At 40.8% G+C, this 21,441-nt stretch overlaps 4 protein-coding genes across 5 annotated transcripts; 2 read left to right on the top strand and 2 right to left on the bottom strand.

Moving 5' to 3' along the window:
- Positions 1 to 2,023: 2,023 nt before the first annotated feature.
- LOC140003887 (probable protein phosphatase 2C 80) lies at positions 2,024 to 6,013 on the top strand. Of its 2 annotated transcripts, none has more exons than XM_072057390.1 (5): positions 2,024 to 2,158; positions 2,242 to 3,016; positions 4,025 to 4,346; positions 5,207 to 5,356; positions 5,523 to 6,013. In XM_072057390.1, the coding sequence occupies exons 2-5, from the start codon at positions 2,394 to 2,396 to the stop codon at positions 5,826 to 5,828; spliced, it is 1,401 nt and encodes a 466-aa protein (XP_071913491.1). In that variant the 5' UTR covers positions 2,024 to 2,158; positions 2,242 to 2,393; the 3' UTR covers positions 5,829 to 6,013. The 2 variants fall into 2 exon arrangements, with proteins under 2 accessions (XP_071913491.1, XP_071913490.1); XM_072057389.1 differs by having other exon boundaries at positions 4,022 to 4,346.
- Positions 6,014 to 6,389: 376 nt separating this feature from the next.
- On the bottom strand, positions 6,390 to 9,047 carry LOC140010417 (vicilin-like seed storage protein At4g36700). Its single transcript, XM_072057388.1, has 5 exons — positions 8,703 to 9,047; positions 8,334 to 8,509; positions 8,123 to 8,206; positions 7,701 to 8,015; positions 6,390 to 7,520 (listed from the first exon to the last, which is right to left on the bottom strand). Exons 1-5 carry the CDS (start codon positions 8,998 to 9,000, stop codon positions 6,588 to 6,590), a joined length of 1,806 nt encoding a protein of 601 aa, XP_071913489.1. The 5' UTR covers positions 9,001 to 9,047; the 3' UTR covers positions 6,390 to 6,587.
- A 1,032-nt stretch (positions 9,048 to 10,079) lies between these two features.
- On the bottom strand, positions 10,080 to 12,415 carry LOC113698513 (vicilin-like seed storage protein At2g18540). Its single transcript, XM_027218359.2, has 5 exons — positions 11,903 to 12,415; positions 11,491 to 11,663; positions 11,330 to 11,413; positions 10,895 to 11,173; positions 10,080 to 10,749 (listed from the first exon to the last, which is right to left on the bottom strand). The coding sequence occupies exons 1-5, from the start codon at positions 12,312 to 12,314 to the stop codon at positions 10,153 to 10,155; spliced, it is 1,545 nt and encodes a 514-aa protein (XP_027074160.1). The 5' UTR covers positions 12,315 to 12,415; the 3' UTR covers positions 10,080 to 10,152.
- A 5,473-nt stretch (positions 12,416 to 17,888) lies between these two features.
- Positions 17,889 to 20,972, top strand: LOC113699422 (scarecrow-like protein 15). The gene has a single exon (XM_027219796.2). It carries the CDS (start codon positions 19,089 to 19,091, stop codon positions 20,751 to 20,753), a length of 1,665 nt encoding a protein of 554 aa, XP_027075597.1. The 5' UTR covers positions 17,889 to 19,088; the 3' UTR covers positions 20,754 to 20,972.
- The last annotated feature ends 469 nt before the right edge of the window (positions 20,973 to 21,441 follow it).

Genomic DNA, 21,441 nt, shown 5'->3' with positions numbered 1-21,441 from the left:
CCTAAGTCTGATTTTTTTAAGAGCACAAATTAAAATTATTTACATAAATATTGCACGATTCCTAAATCTGCATCAGGTATTTGGCGCTTCTTGAGCGCCCACAGAATTGAAATACTTAGAAATCCGCAGATGCCTCATATGACGTATACTATTACTAGCAAATCTCTGGGTCTTTGATGGATTTCCGCCGAACCCACGGGCTCCTATCAGCGTTGGACTGATAGGAGCTGCTCCCCACGAGCACAGATACAAGAGATTTGTCTCTTTATTTCAAGTTCTCGTTTAGGCATTTCTTCAAACAGTAGAAGGGCATACGAAAATTCTAAAGATCCCATCAAATTCCAACGAAAGAAAGACCCAAAACTTGTAATCAAAATACGATTTCGGTCCAACAAAGGCCAAAGAGTATACTCAGCCATGAAAATTGTAAATAACTCCAGATTAAAAAAATTCAAGAAGAAACTAGCAAAAGATGGTTCCAGAAAATATCAAATTGAAATTCAAGTTGGAAAGCAAAGAATAGCTCACGGGGCGTTTTAAATGAAGAATTGGATAACCGTGGCGGTATGGGCAAACTCCGACGACCCAGCAGTGGCGGCTGCTCCTCCTCTGTTTCCCGTCGGTTCTTTTTTTTATTTTTTTATTTTTTTTGGCCGAGAGTAATAGGATAATGGCAGATGGATTGAAATCTCTGGGTCTCTGAGAGATTTCGTCCCCTTATCAATTCAGGATAACAAGTTTCCTAGTCGATCTTGGCCCATTTTAATGCCAGAGACACAGAGCCAAAAACAGAGGAGCACTTACCTAAGTGAGCCAGAGATGAGCAGTGATGAACCAGCGATGAACTAGTGAGATCTTGGTGCTTCGTCTTCGACACTCGGCAGCGATGAACCAGCACGGCAGGACACAGCCGACAGGAGACGTAGAGCGCGGCGGACTGGCGGAGGCCGGAGAGGCAGAGAGCAGCTTCGATTTCGGACTTGGGACTTGGGACTTGTTAAGGCGATGGCGATGGCGATGGCGATGGCGATGGAGATGGAGTCTCACAGATGCGGCGAGCAACGGCGTCGGCGACGAACGGAGTGAGGGTGTAGATCTAAATCAGTCAGAGTCAGTGGCTGCCGGCTGGTAAAGTGAATTTTTTTGCTAGGCTTTCTTCGAACGGAGAAGAAAGTCGCACAGAGAAGGAAGAAAGTCTTTTCTTCCTTTTTTTTGTAGACATTTTTTCTTTTTAGTGTTTTTTATAATTATGTTATTATTTTTTTGCCATTATAGGATTTTATTATAAAGAAGGGTATATTGTAAATTCTATAAAATCTATATCCATAATAGTCATTTTATAATTATAATAAATATATATTATTTAAATTATAAATATTTAACGCGGCTCGTCGAGCTACTCGACGAGCCACGAGCCCGAAAAATGAGACTCGAAACTCGACTCGATGTGGAGTCGAGCTACTCGAAACAACTCGAGTTCGAGTCGAGTTGTTGACCGAGCTACTCGCGAGCTACTCGCGAGTAGCTCGGCTCACTAACATCTCTAGTTCCAATTTTGCGCTCTCCCTGGTCCCTATAATAATATACTTGCTGTATTTTAGACAATTCACACACTGCCTCTTAATTCTTTTTTTTTTTTTCAAAAATTACTATCAATTTTTATGAGTGTCAAAGTGTTAAAAGGTCATCTTCTTCCAGTGTTATAAACTATGCTGTGATACATTAATCAAAATAAAACTTGATAGGACAAAATTGACATGATTTCTTATTAAAAAGGGACTAAAAAACTACGCCTTATTTGGATTGTGATTTTTTGTAAATATTTTTATATACCTATTTTTTAATTACTTTTTTTTTTTATCTTACGTACACGCTACACTAATATTTCCCAAAAAACTCACCAATATAAATCCAAACGCCAATTTCCGCTTCATTCTGAGCCACCGCTTCGTTTTTGTCCGTTTTTCAGTTTTTTGGGCTGGTGGGCGTCAAACTTAGAAATTTGAGACTGACTGCGATATTAGCCCCCATTAAGCGGTGGACTTCGGCTGTTCTTCTCTCCAACGATAATTTTGTCCCCAGACAGCATTCTCGATCCGCCCCTAGTCAAGCCCGAATTGCCGAAATCCCGGGTTCCCCATGCCTTCCTTTTTCCCTTGTATCTTTCTTTTCATCTTGCGAAAGTAGAAGAAAAGGAAAAACGAATGAATCTTTTTATAATGCAATTGTTTTTGTAATCAGGTAGCAGGAAATTGCTGCTTGGGCAGGCAAAGTTATCGTTGAGTAGGATGTGAAGTTTCTCAGGATTAAAGGGGATTGGCTCACAATGCAGACTTGCTAAGTTTGGAGTTCATCTAATGGACGAATTGGGTTGAGCTGAGGGGGAATAGGATATGTCATCAGGGTTGCTTCCCAAACCGAATTCTGCCTTTTGTTTTGGGGTTCAGAGAGGTTTAAGAGTGAAACTAGCACCAACCCACAAGTTAATAGAATCTTTGACAGTAAAAAGAAGTCAGAAATTTGGGGCTTGTTATACTTACAGTAGAACCAAGCATTCTGCCGTTGAGGCATTTTCTCAGACACGTGGTGGTGGTGGTGTTCTATCGCGCCCGTCTTCTCAAGCTTTTGGGAATTTTAGTGGAGCCATGGCTGTTTCTAGTTCAACGGCTGCCCCTGGAGACCTTGTTATGGATACTTTTATCTCTGGTTGTGGGAATGTTTCGAGTTTTGCTAAACCTGTTGTGATGTATTTTGGCAATAGAGGTCTCGATAATTGTCAAAAAGCTAGTCTGAGTTTGAGAAATGGGGTAACCAATAGCCGCTGCACTGATCGTGCTTTTTCTGTGCTTGGAGGTAGATGGAAATGTCGCAGCTCGAATGCCCTTGTTGGGTCGTGGTTTAGAAGCTGCAGTTCCTCATCATCACCATGTTGTTCGACTGGGGCTGCATCTGATGTACTCTGCAACGGAACCTCATTCGACGAACAGCTATCAAGTCTTGCCATACCACCAGACCAGTAAATGCTCTAACCTTTTGTGTTGTCTTATCAAGTTGTTTCCATCTATTTGTTAATTTAGAAACAAAAAAATTTTCTTGTATGCAGTTTCTTTATTATGTGCAATGGTTCAAAATTGATTATAGTTAAATACATTTGTTAATCCAGAAGGTAGTTGTTCCCTGAAGATTTTTTGGTGCGTTCATTTAACTTCAAATTTAGCCAAGGTGTTGTATTAAATAAAACCAGATGGCCAGTCGTGTATGGTCCCGATGTATTGACCTTAAAATTAGTTTGGATATTCAACAATAATCCAGGTCCTATATTCCAACAGTCAAGATCGTATTTGGTGACCCTTCAACATTAGCAGTTTGTCTGTCAGACAGAGAATTCTTTAGTTGAGCTTAGCTTGTCAGCAAGCCGGAACTTAATAAAAAAATAATGTGATCCTCGACTCAGTGTTTACAGGATTTTTTATATTTATGCTTCTTCCAACTCATATAACTCATGGAAATTCAAGGACGATGAAAGTGGTGACTTGTGAAAAGACATAGTTGTCGAACTTGGGTGTCCATCGTTTCTCAAAATGGAATGGATTTTTCTCCTCTTTTGTATGGTTTCTGATTTTTAGCGTGTTTTAAAGGGAAACTTTCTCTCTGATTGCTAAAGAACATTGTCTTTCGTCATGGTGTTGAAAAGTCAAAGATTTGCATATTCACATATTGTGGCTATTGTAGAGATTCGTTATTCTGGTTTGAGTATCAAATATTTACGTTTTTTAATCAAAACAAGGTATTGCTTGAATTTTGTCTTTTTACTTACTAGGTAAATAAATCTTAGCAGTGAGTCGTTGCGTCAAAGATGATCATTTCCTGCTTCAATTTTCTACTGAATGGGTTTTTCAATTTAAGTTTATTAGAGATGCACAGTTCTATGTTTGTGGGAGTCGCATTGAGCATTAATAAGTTTGGCGATATAGTATTGTGATTTTCCTTAATGTTGGTTGGCTACTACTGCTGAATCCAGAAGATCTCTAAGCAACAGAACACTGAAGCTACACTCTGGATCATGCTACCTACCCCATCCTGATAAAGAAAAAACAGGTGGAGAGGATGCTCATTTCATCTGTTCGGATGAGCAAGCAATTGGTGTGGCAGATGGAGTTGGTGGTTGGGCGGAGGTTGGGATTAATGCTGGAGAATATGCTTGTGAACTCATGTCTAACTCGATGGATGCTATTAAAAATGAGCCCGGGGAGTTTATTGATCCCGCTCGCGTATTGGAGAAAGCACACTCGGAAACAAATGCTGTGGGTTCCTCAACAGCCTGCATCATTGTGCTAAAAGACCAGGTCTTACTAACTTCATACCAAAAATATTTGTCCATGCACACATATTCTTCTTGTACTACGTCTTTTGAAAATATTGCTCCAACTTGCATGCAACAAAATGGCTGTAGTAACATTTTCAACTTGGATGTGACCACTTTTGATTGGTGATTTGTAGATGAATGTATTTGTTGGGGTTCATTAGAGGGGAATTATCCTGATGTTTTGGCAAATTTAGGCAGAATATGTCATTCTTGGTGTGTTTTTTTTTCCTGTTCTAAGTGTAGAAAGCGTAAAACCGTGAAGTACATTTATGTGGTGTTTATGGATGACGACTCGTGTTATATTTGTAAAAGACATGCACAGAGCCATGCACATAGAGGAGGCAAAGATGGGAAATTCTGTTTTATCTTTCCTATAAGATGGAGGCGATGACGGTTTGGCACTGGTACTTTTTGCTGCAAGAGACCAAACCTCATATCTGAGTAGAAAGGAGATTCTCTCTGAGGACCACTAGAATATTGGAGGTTGCAGAAAATAACTGTAAAGGCGAAGGTTATGCTATTGTACTTGAGTAAAAGTGAAAGAACACTGTGCCATTAGTTTGCCTAACTACACTTAATCTCCTGATTTTCTTCATTCTTTCTTTGGATGCCTTTTGGTAGATTAGTGTTTGTTCAATTCTTCAGACCTACTCTTGCATATTGGATTGGTTTGGCTGTCACATTACAGCCTAAAGCGATCATGAAAAAGCCAATGATTCTTTAAGACACTAGTTTGTTGTACTGGAGGTTGCATAGACTTCAAATTTTTTCCCTCTTTGAACTTGAGAAGAGTTTTGATGCCTCTGATGGTCATCTGTGCATATTTGTTCTCTTCCACAGTTTCTGCATGCCATAAATCTTGGAGACAGTGGATTTATTGTGGTCAGAGATGGCAGCACCACCTTTGAGTCTCCAGTCCAGCAGCATGGATTCAATTTTCCCTATCAACTGGAAAGAGGAAATAAGGGTGACCTTCCAAGTTCCGGTCAGGTAATTTAGTGGAACACTCCTTACTGATCTTTTGTGCAAGTGAATTTGTATACATGGTGCTTTTATAATCAAGAATGTCTCGAGAAGAATATCATCTCAATTGTTCACGCTAATAGTGTTTCACCGACAGGAGTCCTCCTAAATGAGATTTAAATATTTTGGCCAGGTTTTCAAGATTTCAGTTTTACCGGGAGATGTCATTGTTGCCGGAACAGATGGGCTATTTGATAACTTGTATAAACGTGAAATAACTACAATTGTTGGTGCAGCAGTGACATCGGGTTTCACCCCTGAGTTGACAGCACAAAAAGTTGCAGCTTTGGCGCGCCACCGAGCGCAGGACAGGGAAAGGCAAACTCCATTTTCTACTGCAGCACAAGAGATTGGATTCTCTTATTATGGTGGAAAACTTGATGACATTACGGTGGTTGTTTCGTATGTCTCTGACTTGTCAGGCTCGACTGAAACATAGATTTTACAATTCTTACATTTGACTTTATACAGTCCTTTCCTCATTCTGGCCTTTGAATACGTGGTGTTTATTCTCTTTACAAAGCTTTCGAGATTTTCCAGATTTCCTCACCCCCTTTCTCCCTCTTCTTTTGCAAATTTGATACTAAATTTGATACGTATGAAGGTGTTCCGTTACAGTTGTAAGATATGGATAGTAGTTTCCTAGCTTTTTGAGCTGCCGTTGAACCCAGAGGTCGTCCCTGATATCTAATTGAGTATTAATAGTCTGAGAATGTTTACAAAATCATTTCTGCGTGCTATTGTAGCTTGAAAATGCTTTCTGTGGGGGTATTCAAGCGTTGTCCTTTTTTTTTTTTTTCATCTTTTTGGGCTATTTGAGGACCCGTTTACGTCGTCCATTGTTCATTGTGAGACATATTCCTCTCTTGCAATCCATCAAAAAGTAAGAAAAGTAGGTATGGAAAACTCCTTTATTGCTCGAGTTTAGGATTCCTGTCCATGATGTGAGAAAACCTGGCTGAGTTTTGGCTCTTGCTCAAGCAGTTCTAAGATAGATCAATCGCAGGAATTAATTGGAGTCATTCATTCGTAGGAATTCAATAAGCTGGCTTTTAAAGGACTTCACCATGCGCTAATGGAGCTCTCAACTGAAGGTATTTCACAAGCAAACACAAAATAAAGCAAAGACTGAAACAAAACTGCTTATTCAGCTTTATGCTCACTGGAAACGTCTACTTTTGAGCATTACTAGACACAGTCAAGAAGCATTTTTAAGGATTCTTCTTCCCCATCCTTGGCCATTGCCCTGCTCCTCCTCTTGTCCCATTTCTTTTTCTTGTTGCTTTGCAGTTTCCTCCTCCTGCCTGGCTCCTACTCCTCCTCTTCCGTCTTCCTCCGGCGGCCGTGCTTCCCTGCCCCCTTCGTGTGGGCGCCCTCCTTCTCCCTGGCCAGCTTCTTCTTGTCTTCTTTGTGCTGCTTCTTCTTCCTCTCGCTTAGCTGCTTCCCTTTCTTTCTCTTCCATCTGTGCTGCTTCTTGTTCTCTTTCCTCTTGTTCCCTCCTTTCTCGTGCTGCCTCTTCCTCTCTCTTTCTCCGTGCCGCCTCTTCCTCTTCTTCTTGCTCTCTCTTCTTCCTTTCCTCCTCTGCTCTCTCCCTAGCTGCCTCCTCCTCTTCTCTCGTCTCAGCTTCCTCTTCCTGTCTTTTCCTCTCTTCATCCCTCTTCCTTGCCTCCTCTTCCCTCTGCCTTGCCTCCTCTCTTTCCCTCTCAATCTCTTCCTCCATTATCCTCCATTCTTCCTCTGCGCAGGAGGTGCATTCTAAGATAACCGATTCGCGTTGTTGATTCACAAGCCTGTCGAAGGTAGTTTCATTTATTCCAAATGATGCTGCCAGGATGTGCTTGTCCAAAGTCCTGAGGACTGATGCCTTCCCTGCTAGATACTGTGGGTGATTGTTCTCCGTTGATGTACTGAAACCAACGAAAACGAGCGTTTCGTTGTTGAAAGCCATCTGCGCCATGGGATGGAACCTCTGCACGGCGAAAATGTCGCCTTCTTCAACCCCAAACCTCGCGTTTTTGCACTCTGCTTTGTTCGGTAGACTTGGGCAAACTACCCGAACCATCCCCTTCCCTTGCAGTACTACTGCTATCTCCGTTGCCTCGGGATTCCAGTGAGGACCCATCATTCCTCCCTAGAAAAAAAAAAAAAAGTAAAATAAAGCCCATCAGCAATCACCTATTTACTAATGGCTACTACGTTACTAGCACAGACCCAGAACAGAGTGGGAAAATTTTGTATGGTAAGTAGCACATTCTTGCATATTGCTAACTGCAAGCTACAAATTTCAGGCAAACTCAGATTAAAAACTCACGCGGGTCAAGTTCACCATGAAAAGGCCATATTTGGAGCCCTTCAGGACGGAATACTTTTTCCGGGTAACTGTTGTGCTCCACCCGTTGCAATTCTCAAAATCTGGTTTTTCTTGGAATATGTTGAATTTTTTGGACTTCTTCTTGTCTTTGTTGCTGGTTTCGAAAATGCTGAAAATACTTGTGCTTCCAAACACGGCTTCGATGAACTGATACTCCCTCTCCCGTATGGTTTTTTCCTGAGTGCCCGGCAATCCACGAACTATTGCTTCCGGCTTCCTTCCGCTTGTCATTTCCTCTATCACTTCTTCAGGAACCTTGAGTACCATTTTGCACCAGGGGTTACAACCCAAAATGAGGGATTTCAAGAAACAGTCCTGTCTCTCTTTACTCTTTTTACCACATGCTAGATTAGATAACATACCTTGAAGGTCTCCTGGAGAATTTTCTTATCAAATCCAAGAACCAAGTCGCGAACGCTCGAGTATGGTCCGTATTCAGTCGGTTCCTAAGATCAAGAAGTTTAGATAGTGCAATATTCATGGTCATGGTCACTCACGTATGAAAACTGAAGGCATCCATTGTCAATTGACAAAATCAGTGAAATGACAAAAATAGTGCTCTTAGTCTCTTACTCTCAAGTCCTCCCCTGCATTGCCAAATATGGCATAAATTCTTAGCTTCTGTCTCTCCAGACCTACGTCGCTCTGTATGAAGAAAACGCTTCCTGATCCCAGACGAAAAACATCTCCTCGTCTTATGGTCGTATTCTCTCTTTTATTTTCATCTCTGTAGCTCAGATTTCCGCTCCCTGTACACAAACAGCAGGATGAACTCCGCAAAATTTGACAAAATTCAATGATTAAGACAAGTCACTACTGGTGATTTCTTGTTCTTGATAATATAGACACTATCAGACTAATTAGATACAGCTGAATTCAAGGAATTGAAGGTTCAGCCCGAGTCCAAGCACCTTTAAACAAAAATAATAATAATAAAATTACCTGTATGAACGTAGAACACCATGTCTTGATGCAGCATAACAGGCAGAAACAAGGAGTTGGGCTCCAAGGTGATGAGGTGAATATTAAAAGTCTCGTTTCCATCGCTAACTCTAACTCCCGAGACCTCTCCAAATCCAGTTGAGATTATTGGCTGCCTTTCGCCTTTCTTTACTAAATGTCCTGCTCCGGGGACAGTCTGACCATCTTCCCCAGCGGTAGCATGCACGCAGAGAAATAAGCATAAACCAAAGCCTAAGAGCGAAATTGAAGATGCTGACAACAATTTTTCGGTGGACATTTTTGAAATTTTTGGACTAATGAGAAGTGAAGAAAGGAGCTGGTCAGAACCGGTGGTTTTATAGGGGAGGGGGAGGGGGAATTGGAAACAGGGATTAGAGAAGCGACGTGGCTTTTGCATGGACACGGGGCAATTTGAAGGTGCCACGAGGCAGCTGTTCGTGTTGAACATGTTGAAACATTCATGCAAAAATGCATGAGACCTTAGCCGTAGCTGGGTGGTTTTTATTCAAACTTGTCTTCAGGCGAGAGCGCCGATTTTGAGTAGGCTAATGATGCAATGATCTTGAACTTTTCTATGCAATGGTCAATTCATGACCATTGTAGATAATGGGGTATTTCTATTAAAATTAAAAAAAAAAAAAAAGGGCCATACTTCCATTTCCATTCTTTCGAGGTATATTACAAAGAGCAACCTGCAAAATGGGGGCTGCGTTCTATTTTTACAGAAAAATTAATAATCATCCGTCCTGAAAACTCAATTTGGGTGGCAGGAACATAAGTTATGTGATTCTGAGATTTTTTTTATTTGACTCTCTTTTCTTTCTCCTTTCCCTTCTAAGATTTGTGAAATCCCCCAGCTGCTCATGAACCTACAAATTGGAAGGGCAAAGTTTTGAAATTTCAAACACATTTAAGGGTATCTGCATAACATGGATATAAATGCTAATGCAGCACTTCACTGCTGGATTCTCTTCATTGTCATTTGCACATTATTTCCGTAAATTTGCTGATAAGTTGACTACGAGATGAAAGTCAAAGGCAAGAATGGAGCTGAAATAATTAGTTTTGCATTCCTCTATGATTCACAAAATGTTATACTCTGATAAAGTTACGAAAGATATTAGATCAGTTTATGCAGAAATACAAGTAGATGATGATTTGGTCAATTTTATGATATTGCTACGCGCGTGCGTGATTAAGAAATTGGAAAGGCTACTCAGCTCCTAGATATATACCATACTGAAATACGAGTCCTAGGAGTCGTCTGCCATGCAGAACAATACCACACCCCCAAATGCCACCAACCTTCTCTGTGTGAAAAATCGGCAATTGTACATAGAAATAAACACTAATTACTTCAGCAATGCAAATCTGATTAACAACAAAAGCTGAATATTGAGTTTGAATTACATCCCTTTCAAGCCTATGCTCATCTCTTTTCTTTGATTGTGACTTCATTTTTATATTCCCTGGCTCTAGCTTCTGGTTTCTCTGGTCGATCTTTCCCTTCCCCTGATTCTTCTTCTGGTTTTTCAGTTCCTTCTCCAGCTTCTACTTCTGCTTCTGGGGTCTCTGGTTCCGTCTGTTTTGCCTTTTCTATTTCCTCCTCCATCATCCTTAATTCTTCCTCTGCACACAAATTACAATCCAAGACTACGGAGTCCCTCTGTGAAGCCATAACCATGTCTGCTATTGTTTCATTAACACCCAGTGATGCTGCCAATATACGTTTGCCTAAGGTCTTGAAAATGGAAGTTTTACCAACCAGATATTGATGGCTAATTTTCTTTCTTGTGGTACTAAATCTCATGAAAACAAATGTTTCATCACTGAAAGACATTTGAGCTGTAGGATGGAACCTTGGCACGACAAACACATCACCTTCTCCCACTTGAAACCTCATGTTTTTGCATTCATTTTGTTTAGCAAAAATGCTAGAACAAACCACTAGAACAATTCCTTTTCCTTGTAAAACAATTACTATCTCAGTCGCCATTTGATTCCAGTGCGGCGCCACCATCGATCCCTGGAATTTTCCATTTTGTCAGATAAACATTCGAGTCAATCATCATATGTGTCAATTGTTGATGATTTAAATAATTAGTTATTTGAGGCATTGCAGCATAATGCAGGGAGCCAATTAAGAGCTAACTGACTGTAGCCACGCTTACTCTGGTCAAATTTGTTACGGAAACACCAAAGTTGGAACCTTTGAAACCTTTGAAATCTGGGAGCTTTTTCTTGTTTGATGTTGTTCTCCACCCATTATGGTTCCCACAATCTCGTTCTAAGCCAAGCATGTTGAGGAGGTTGGGCCCCGTGCTTCTTGTTAATTCTTTAATGAAACGAGCTTCCAAATCCCATAATTTTTCCATTGTTCCCGAGACGCTGGAAACAATGGCCGGTGGGTTCGGTTTATTCATTATCTCTTTAATCACATCTTCAGGCACCTTCAAACACAATTTTGCATCACTAAATTCATTTAACAAGATCGAAGCCCTTAATCCAAACCGCATACTGTCTCTTTTCCTAAATCAAGCCAAACATGCTAGTTAACTGGGAAGGAGGCAATTACACCCACTAAATAAACCCAAATTCTGATGTACCTTGAAGGTTAGTTGCAGAATCATTTTATCAAAGCCGAGGATCAGGTGGCGGAAACTAGAGTATGGTGCTGTCGTTGCCGGTCCCTATGGAAACCCAACTGAAGAGTTACAAATTAGTATAAGATAAAAGAAACAAATTCAGGGGCGTTGAAAGTTCTTACGCGGAAATGTTCCCTCAAATTACCAAAGATAGCGTAAACTCTTAGTTCGTCCACACAGTGGATGGCCTCCATGAAGAAAATAGTCCCTGGATTGAGTTCCAAAGTATCTCCTTGTCTCAACGTCTTTGTCAGCATGCGGCCCGCTTCGGTAGTGTAACTCAGCTTCCCAGAACCTGCAACACTCTCATATTTCATGGCAAAGTTTTAGGCCACGACTTCAACATTGTGGGGAAAAAGAGAAATTCTGAATTCATGGCCTGATGAATCTGAATCACCACATCCCATGTTTCACACACCAATATATAGTAACTTAATAATGCACCAAAAATTAGCAATAGTACGAGTCCTTTTAAAGACCGCAACATACAATGAAGATTTAATTGGATAAACTCTAGGCTCTTGTTTTGCTTACCTGTTTGCGCATAGAAAACCATATTTGCATGTAATACAACGGGGAGGAAAAGAGCAAATGGCTTCAAGGTGATGAACTGAAGGTGATACGACAAATCCGTCCGCTCTCTAACACTAACCCCTGATATCTCTCCATATTCACTCGAAGAAATTAGCTTCCGTTCATCTTTCTTCTTCACCAAAGATCCCAAATAGGATTCACTCTCCTCATCGGAAGCAGCTCCCACATTTATACAGGTGAAACATAAAACTAAGATTAAGCATATGAAGAACGAAAATGGCGAGATCATAAAAATTTTCTGAGACATTTTCTGAGCAAGATGACGAAAGTGTAAGCTTGGAAGAGGTGGCGTTGAATGAATAAAAAGGGGGGACATGACGAAGAAGGCGACAAATCTACGTGGCTTCGCCATTCAGACGTGCATGCTGGAGGGGGTGAAAGCTCCATAAAATGATGACCGACGAGGTTTCTTGGCACCTTCACAGTCTCGCAGCTTCCGTTTCTCTTGGTTTGTGTCTGTGTACGGACGCTGTCGCGCTAGCAGTCTCTTTTGGGTCTAAGTAACTTCATTCAGCTGGATAAGAAGACAAAATGAATGCCTCTATCCGGCCCAAAGGAAGATTTACTTACGTTGGTTTTTGGACTTCATTGCATCAACGGTCCGCGAATTTAGTTGGGTTGCTTCCATTGTGCAACCGCCACCACTGATGCACAGCCTTCCCTCCGTATCTGCAATCAAAAATGTTACAATTTGGGCTTCAGCCCCATTACAGCTAGAAAACTCGCTGCCATTAATGACCCAGTTCAAATTTTATTTCCACAGGCACGGAAATGAATACCCAAGTTCCTTTTCTCAATTTTCTCAACTCCGGCGAAGAGAGGCGTCTCTCAAGACGACATAGAGGTCACGAATTTAAATTTTCTTTTCCCTCTCATCTTCTTAAATTTCATTCTTTTTTTTTTTGAGCCAAAAAAAAAAAAACTCCAAGAAACAATTTGGTCATAAAGTAGGTGATTTTGCCATTTCAATGTGGAAATAAAATTAGATTGTGACGATACCATTTGCCAGAAAATTCAAGCAAATTAATTGATCAAGATGATTTACGGATAAAATAGCCAAATTTTGACAGGAAAGCGTGTTTACAATTGCCCAGCCCAGCCTAGCCTGAATCACATCCCTTCGTGTTTCCTCGAGCAAAAAGGATCCAAAGAGCATCATATATCATGACATTTATGGTGGCTACGTTTTAGGGTTTTGCGGAATACCATTGAAAATATGCCGAGCCAATTATTTGAAGGTGGGGACTTATAAATATGCATTGATTTGCACCATTCAAGTGCAAGTTGAGGGGGAAGAGAGATGCCAAACGCCACATGTGAAATATGATGGAATCGCTGCCCATAAACTACAAATTAACGATCATAGTGGTCACAGCTCGGAAAGAAAGAAAGAAAACTATTTGAATCAAAGGTATTTTCAAAGTGAAATTAACATATCCGGAGAATCGATGATCATATATTCGTATCAGTAGAGCAGTATTATACTACTAGTAGTAGTAGTACCATCTGGTATATATAAGCGATTGGACCACCATCACTCGTTTCGCTCGTAACCATGCATAAAAAAAAAAAAAAAAAAAAAAAAAAGCAAGCGTATGGCGCTGGTTCCATGCATGGTGCTTGCTTATTGGAAGGACAGCAGGGATAGAAGAAGGAGATGGATAGATACCCTAATGTCATGGCCAATCCACCTCCACTCCGCTGTTTCAACTCTTTTTGGCTAGCTTTGCCCCCTTTTTCTTTATTTTTATTTTTTTTATTTTTTATTTTTTTTAAAAAAAAATTTTTTATTTTCTTTTGTGTGGGAGTTGGCTAAATGGTGGTGAGTGACAATAATTAATCTTTACATGAATGGTGCCGATCAGAATCTCAACCCAACCATCTTTTGTGACCTACAAGGCTCCGTTCCTCCTTTCTTTTCCACCGCGTGTGTCCCGTGTACTTGTTAGAAACTTAGCTCCTAAGTACTTGACTTTGGTCGTATTATTGGAGGGCATTTGTATTCTTTGTGTCTCCCATATGGTGGATTAATTTCGAGTTTTCTTGACCAACAACAGATTTGGCAAGTGATCTTGAATGAGCGGAAACATTTTTGAAGGAAGTTCCTAGCTAGACGCTCAATTCTGACATGATGATGATCAATCATTTAGCGAATGCACCAACACCAAAAAAAAAAAAATTTGTCAGAATATATAGGTTTAATTATTATGTTATCAGCTTTAAAGCCAGCCATTAATATTTGGTTGAAGAAAGGAAAAAAAGATGTGATTTCTGATTGCAATCATTTGGCTGTGAATAACATATAACATGCAATGGGGTGGGGGTGGGGTGGGGTGGGGTGGGGTTTCCTTGCTAATTATCAGTTAACTTGAGAGGAGAATATTGCTATCGGGTAGCTGCCATTACGTCATAGTTATAAAGTTGGTGTAATTTTTGACATATATTCCAAATGATAGATGCTTAAATCACTATCACAATGAAATGTCGCATTGCTTCTTTCTTTCGTAACTTTGTGCAGCAATAGCATGTCCTATAGCAATAGCAGGCCAAGCTGCAGTTTCCAAGTCCATCGATCCTCAACATTTTGGCTCTTCAATCTGCTGCTTATTCGAATATGAAAACTGCATGTATGTACCCGCAGAAAATTCTCCACACTTCACCTTCAAATAAAAGAGTGATTAGTAAGAACTAGCATTTCCCCAACCAACAGGAATGCATATGTAATACTAGCAAACTCCTGAGTCCTGCCCCCGCCCTCCCAAATCAAAAAAAAAAATTTTAAAAAAAAAAATTAAAACAAAGAGGAGGAGGAGGAGGAAGAAGAAGAAGCCCAAAACAAGTAGCAAATTGTTCGTGCACACAGTCCTTTGAATGTGCTCAAAATGTTGGTGCCGTTTCAAACTAAAGAAACTGCGCGCAGAAAGGCTACGGTTTGACCTTCTTCTTGATAAGGACACCAGAGGTCTGGAGGATTTGAGTTATCAGAATCAAAATCATAATCGCAAGTTCTACTTTATCTTTATGCTATTAAATTTTTTTTTTCTGGAACATCTCGCGGTCCATTTAATTTTTGTCGTAACTAAAACTTGTGACCGATGATTCTGGTAACTAAAAACACATACATATATAGATGCATTAATTATTAAGCTATTAAACATAACATATACAGACCCAAAAAAAAAAAAAGAGAGAGAGAAGAGAAAAACATATAGAGTATGTGCTGTTGTCTTCTTGAGCTGGCTGGCTTTCGGCAATTGTTTGTAGGTAGGCCAATGTATGAAGCAACTGGAAAAGGGGTTAGCTAGTTGTTTCTGGGTGACACAGAAAGGTAATTATTGGAAGAAAAGTTGAGCATGATAATCTTCAAAGCTAGCTTGTGTTATAATTCTTAATTATATACTCTAATAACATCAGTGTTCACACTTCAAATCAACGATATTCTATTAATATATTGAAAGTAAAATCTGAAAGATGAGATGGCAAGAATTGCTAATGAAACACATTGGTTTGATTAAGACAAGACAACTTTTTAAATATTGCAGCATATACTACAATTTTTTTTTGGCCTTTACGCAATTTTAAAACAATTTCTACTTGTTAAAGAAAGACCTCTAACCATCTTTTGTTCATGCGTGCTTTTCCACTAAAGTTCAAAGCAAAAACGAAGGTCCAGATATAGTTAGGAGGAGGAAGAGTCATGGGTGGGGTGTGTTTGTTAATTGCATTATAACCAGCAGAACATATTCCCTGTCTTAGCCGCCAGATTTAGTTGCTTTCCACATCCCCTTTGGGCAATTTGATCAGGATTTCTTCTGAGCAGAGTAATTGCAGGGGAAGAAGTGAGAAGTTGAGGGGCCGGATTACAATCATATATAGAACATATACGCGATGGATCAGCATGGCATTGCAGACAAAAGAAGCAAATGGGTCCAATTTGGTAGGGTCAGGTGAGGCCAATCAGGTCAATGTTTAGTCTCTGTCATGGGGAGAGGTCATCTTTTCTTGAATTATGTCAAAAGGAATATATCAGAAGAAGCTTAGCTTTCCTCATAAATGGCTTTTTTTCAGGTTTTGGAATATAGGTACCTCCTCCTCCATCAAGAGGATTGAGTGAGTATGTCTGCATAATTGCGTCTGATCGTCTCACACACACACAAATTCTTAGATGCTAAATGTCCAGTATCATCCAACGATCTACGTTTGATCTCCCGAATCTTGATCTTTTCTTCTCTGAATCCTACGACACTTCAAAATGGTTCCATTCCCCAAAGCCACTTCTTTTTAATTTACCTGAGCAATCGGTGAATCACGAACACACTTTCAGGCATTAATTAACAAATTTGACCGGAGGTGTGCTTCTCCTGTTTTTGCTCATGCTACCGACTCTTTATTCTCCGCGCCCATCATTTATTAACCTTGACCTGATAGCATGCATGCGATTCACAAAAGAACGCATGCATGCAAGATCCTCCTGCAGTTGTTTTAAGAAATTAATGAGGAAAGATTTGTTCTTGTTCTAGAGAAAGGCAAGGATGATCTCACGGATCATCTCAAGTCTGAGGTAAGTAGTCTACATTAAATTTCCAAAAAAAAAAAAAAAAAATTAGTGATAGCCACTAGGATCTCTGCATGTGTCCGGAGTCACTAGGAAATAGAATTTCGATCGGCATGGAATCAAAGACAACTCACCGTCAAAAAGAAATGGAAAGCCAGCGCAAAGAAAAAGTGTTCAGACTTTTGATTAATTACTAGTAAAGTTCAAATTCTGTTCCATTCCACATCCCCCAAATCTTTGGCTTTGTAAATGGACGTTGTATTCTATCCTAAACTAGTAAAAATAATATATAGTGATCAATAATGAACTAGTTTGCATTGTATACCAAATTCTTAAGTTCCGACAAATAGGATAGTAGCATTTTCTTTTGCTATTAGAAGTCGATGAGAGGTGAAAAACAGAGCGTCTAAAAGAGCATAATCGATACCTTGTAACGGTGAATTGCTTGTGGAGCGAGTAATCTGCATTATACAATGTATATTTTGTCTCTTTTTTTTTTTTTTTGGCTACAATAACATTCCTATAATTTAATCTGTTTTATTCTAAAAAAGGGAAAATTTAAAGAAGGATTCCAATAACGCAATCTATTTTGTTTTACAAGAAGAGGAAGTTTAAAGAAATTATCTACAGGGAAGGAAAAGCTTTTTTTAAAGAAACTATCTACAGGTAGTAAGGAAAGTCTAAAAAAATTGCTGTATCAGGGACTATATAGATCGGGCTAGACCAAAGTTTTAAATGATACCGAAATTTTTTTAACCATAAGTAGGATTCAAACCTTGATCTGCAGTTCAAAAAGGGATGTAATTCCTTTCTGGTAATCACAGAGCTAAAGCTGGGGGTGGTTCGCATTGTACAATGTATGGTTAGGCAACCTTTGGGGTGCGGGGGATTGGGTCAAGTCATGGGGTTGGACTTTTCAGGCAGGGTTTCTTCCAGTCCAGAGGTTCCCACTGCCCATAATGCAATTAGTCTGCGTAAGTTGTAAGTTGGCACGGAGGCTGCAGGTAAAGTTTATAATTTTTGGGCGGTGGTCTCTGTGATTTGCTTCCGCTAACACTACTACTTTTGATTGAGTTTTTGAGTGCGGAACCTTCGTTAGGCACTGGAGTGGGACTTCCAAAGTGGAGTCTCAAGTCACAACTGCAGAGCAGACTTTTTCCGCAAACATCTTGACTTATAAGTCCTCTTCTGTTGAATAGTCTTTCACCTGGAAATAACAGTCAGTGATTACTGTAAAATTAGACAAATTAAAAGCCAAATAGAATAGACAACCCTATTATATTATTTTCTCCACAACCCAAAAAAAAAAAAGGAAAGAAAAGAGTGAGAATAGTGAATTACCCTCGCAGAAAGTAAGGAGAAGTGTGCAAGATGCGGTCACTGGCCACTGGGAGACATTCAGGATCCTCAAAAGTCCAAAAAGGACTAAGAAGAAGGTCAGCTAAACGATGAACAAAACCAACAATTTCGAGAATTGGCTTCTGGATTCAATTGTCTCTGGCTAGCTATGTGCATCACCCTTGTTTATTAGCACTTTATTAAACAAAAACGAAGCAGCTGCTAGTTCATCTTAAATAGTTTCGGAATTCCATCGTTGTACAATGCTCTTTAGAGAAGTCAAAAACGCCAACAATAAATCAACAACTCAAGTTCTTCTTGTTCTTTTTTAGCAATTTTCGCAGCCCATTTCAGCTCCCATATGCCAGACCATCAATACAGCCGGACCTCCACTAAAACATATGCCTTTCTCGAATTGACAGGATGGAAGCCAGAAACAGAAAGAGCCATCAACTCTTCCTTTTCAGTTGTTTTTCCTTCCGTGGAGTATACACAACCACTGGTTCTAAATACTACTACTAGTAGTGTAATGCAAAGGCGTGACAGCCCTTTCTACGTCAAGAAAATACTAGTAAATGACATTGCACCACAAGAAAGGCCTATTGCCAGAGCCAGAAACCATAAAGATAAGTTAGAAAGCAAAAGTAGAGGAAAAACCAAGTTAAAATCTGAACGCCGAGAATCAAAAAAAGGTTACTCATCACCTCCTCAACTTCAAAAGAGTATACAATGGCTTTGGAGGCTTGAACAAGAAGCTTCCGAAAGATAGATCAATCCAATCAACTCCCTCATCAATCTTCTGACTCGTGTCCCTTTTCTTCATGTATTGTCCACATATACATGTCTGTTATGCCTTCCATGACTCTCCACTCCCACTCCAATATCAATCCAACATTCTCTCATCTCTATCCCACCCCATAACCCTCATCATCCCATACTTCTCATGCACCCACGACCGCACGCAAACAAACAAAGATAGTTTATAAAAAGCCCACAATCATAACCTCCAAAAGCCCCCCCCCCCTCCTTCCCTCTAGCTCTTCATTTTTCCCACACATTTCTAACTTCAACATTACAAAAACTGAACAAGCCAACCAAACAAACACACATAGTACAGGCTAAACAGAGCCGTACAGATATCTTATAGTATATATAGAGAGGGAGAAAGAGAGATTTATTTTCTTACTTAGGCGTTCTTGGTGACTTTTATTATCCTCTTCTTCTTACCGAGAAATGAAAGTGCCCTTTATTCAAAATCAACCATCAATATTGAACTCAACGAAACAAGTGAATTGCAACGACAACAACAACGACCTCCGCACCACCACCACCACCACCTCCATCAACAGCAACACTTTTCTGGGCTACGAGCCAAAATCAGTTCTCGAGCTCCGACAAAGTCCGAGTCCGGTCACCGAAATTCCGTCCTCAAATACCGATATTTCCACCGTCTGGGACGACACAGGTCTTCAGCTGGAGGATCATGTGCTGAATCATTTCGAAGTAGACTGGGATTCTTTGATGAGAGAATTGGGCTTGCATGAAGATTCTAATCCAACCCCCACTTCCAGACCTACTACCTTTAGTCATTCCCAGTTCACACCAAGCGGGTCTCAAGTTCAGTTCCAAAATCTTCCCGAGTTTCCCCCGACTCATAACTCCTTTGATTCTACTCTCTTTGTCCCTTCCGACATCACCCTCCCCGATATCTCTACGTACCCGTCGTCTTTCAACGATAGCTCCATCAACTCTCTCGGGCTCTCTCATGATGCTCATCATCACAATACCAATCTCACCTGGAATCCAGGGTTTGATTACGTCGATGAACTCATCCGACTCGCCGAGTGCTTTGAGACCAACTCGCTTCACCTGACTCACGTGATACTGGGACGGCTCAACCAGCGCCTCCGAGGTCCAACAGGGAAGCCACTCCAACGAGCTGCCTTCTACTTCAAGGAAGCTCTGCAAACCCTACTCACCGGGTCAACCCGTCTAACTCAGCCATCCACTTCTTCCGAGGTTATCCAGAGCATCAAAGCCCATAAGGCCTTCTCCAACATCTCCCCTGTACCCATGTTCTCCAGCTTCACGGCCAACCAAGCCGTCCTCGAAGCTGTTGATGGCTCCATGCTCATCCACGTCATCGACTTCGACATCGGCCTCGGAGGCCACTGGGCTTCCTTCATGAAAGAGCTAGCTGATAAAGCCGAGTTGCGCAAAGCAGCCCCGCCGGTTCTCAGGATTACCGCTGTGGTCGGAGAGGAGTATGCAATGGAGTCTAAGTTGATCAGAGAAAATCTTTCTCAGTTCGCGAGAGAACTCAATATCGGCTTCGATTTGGACTTCGTTTTAGTACGTACATTTGAGTTTTGTTCCTTTAAAGCTATCAAATTCATGGAGGGTGAGAAGGTTGCTATTCTTTTATCTCCAACTATTTTTCGCCGCGTCGGGACAGGATTCTTGAGCGATCTACGCCGCGTTTCGCCGCATGTCGTGGTGCATTTGGATTGCGAAGGGTTGATCGGGTTCGGAACGATGTCTTTCAGGCAGACTTTGATAGACGGGCTGGAGTTTTACTCGACGCTGTTGGAGTCCTTGGAGGCTGCGAACGGTGGTGGGGGTGCTGATGATTGGATGAATAAAATGGAGAGTTTTGTCATTTATCCAAAGATTCTGGAGGCGGTCGGGGTGGCCGGCCGCCGTGGAGCTCCGTGGAGGGAGGCTTTTGTGGCGGCCGGTCTGAGGCCGGTGGCGCTGAGCCAGTTTGCTGACTTCCAAGCCGAGTGTTTGATAAGGAGAGTACAGGTGAGGGGGTTCCACGTGGCGAGGAGACAGGCGGAGATGCTGCTTTGCTGGCATGAGAGGGCCCTCGTTGCCACGTCAGCATGGAGGTATTAGCAGCAAGCATAACAGCAACAGCTTTTAGCAGAATAAGCGGCAGTCTTAAACCTGATAATGGGGGATTAAATTAAGTAGGAAGCATGTGATGAAACTAGTAATTTGCGTAAGGGTACAATGTAATTTAACTTGGGATTACCTGTGGTTTAGGTACAGCTTATATAGCTTATGCCTGTGCTTTGGCTGTAAAAGTAAAAACAAAGGGTGGGGTTTACTTCTTGTGTTTCTTTCTTTCGCTTTCCTTTGAGCATTGTCTGTCTTTAACTGTTTTAGTTTTTCAGCAAGAACTGTCGTATATGCTACTGAGCGACTGATGTCTGAGGGCAAGAACTCACTCGCTTCGCTTCACTTTTATAAGCTGCAAATGCTAAAGACAACACTAAATGAAATGACAGAGACTTGAATGCTATCATAATTTGCATCGAGCATATTGTTAACTCACAAAACTTCTTTCTCTCCTCAATTTCAGAATGCATTTGTTCACTCCGTTGAGAGAATGTAAAACTTTTGCATACCATACCTCTGACATCCTTTTAAATAATTCACCTCAAAAGATGACTGTCATTTTCACCATAAAGCATTGGACCTTTTAACGAAAACCGGCAATCTTCGGAATCTATCAGTCGCAAAGCCTCATGGACATGTGCAATTCCGAGACAGCTTTAAACTAGATTGCCACTAGAATCAA

This window comes from Coffea arabica, chromosome 7c, assembly GCF_036785885.1.
Source record: "Coffea arabica cultivar ET-39 chromosome 7c, Coffea Arabica ET-39 HiFi, whole genome shotgun sequence".
In the NCBI taxonomy this organism is placed as follows: Eukaryota; Viridiplantae; Streptophyta; class Magnoliopsida; order Gentianales; family Rubiaceae; genus Coffea; species Coffea arabica.
Note: the sequence above shows the minus strand (reverse complement) of the source record. Positions and strands in the feature narration are given on the sequence as shown.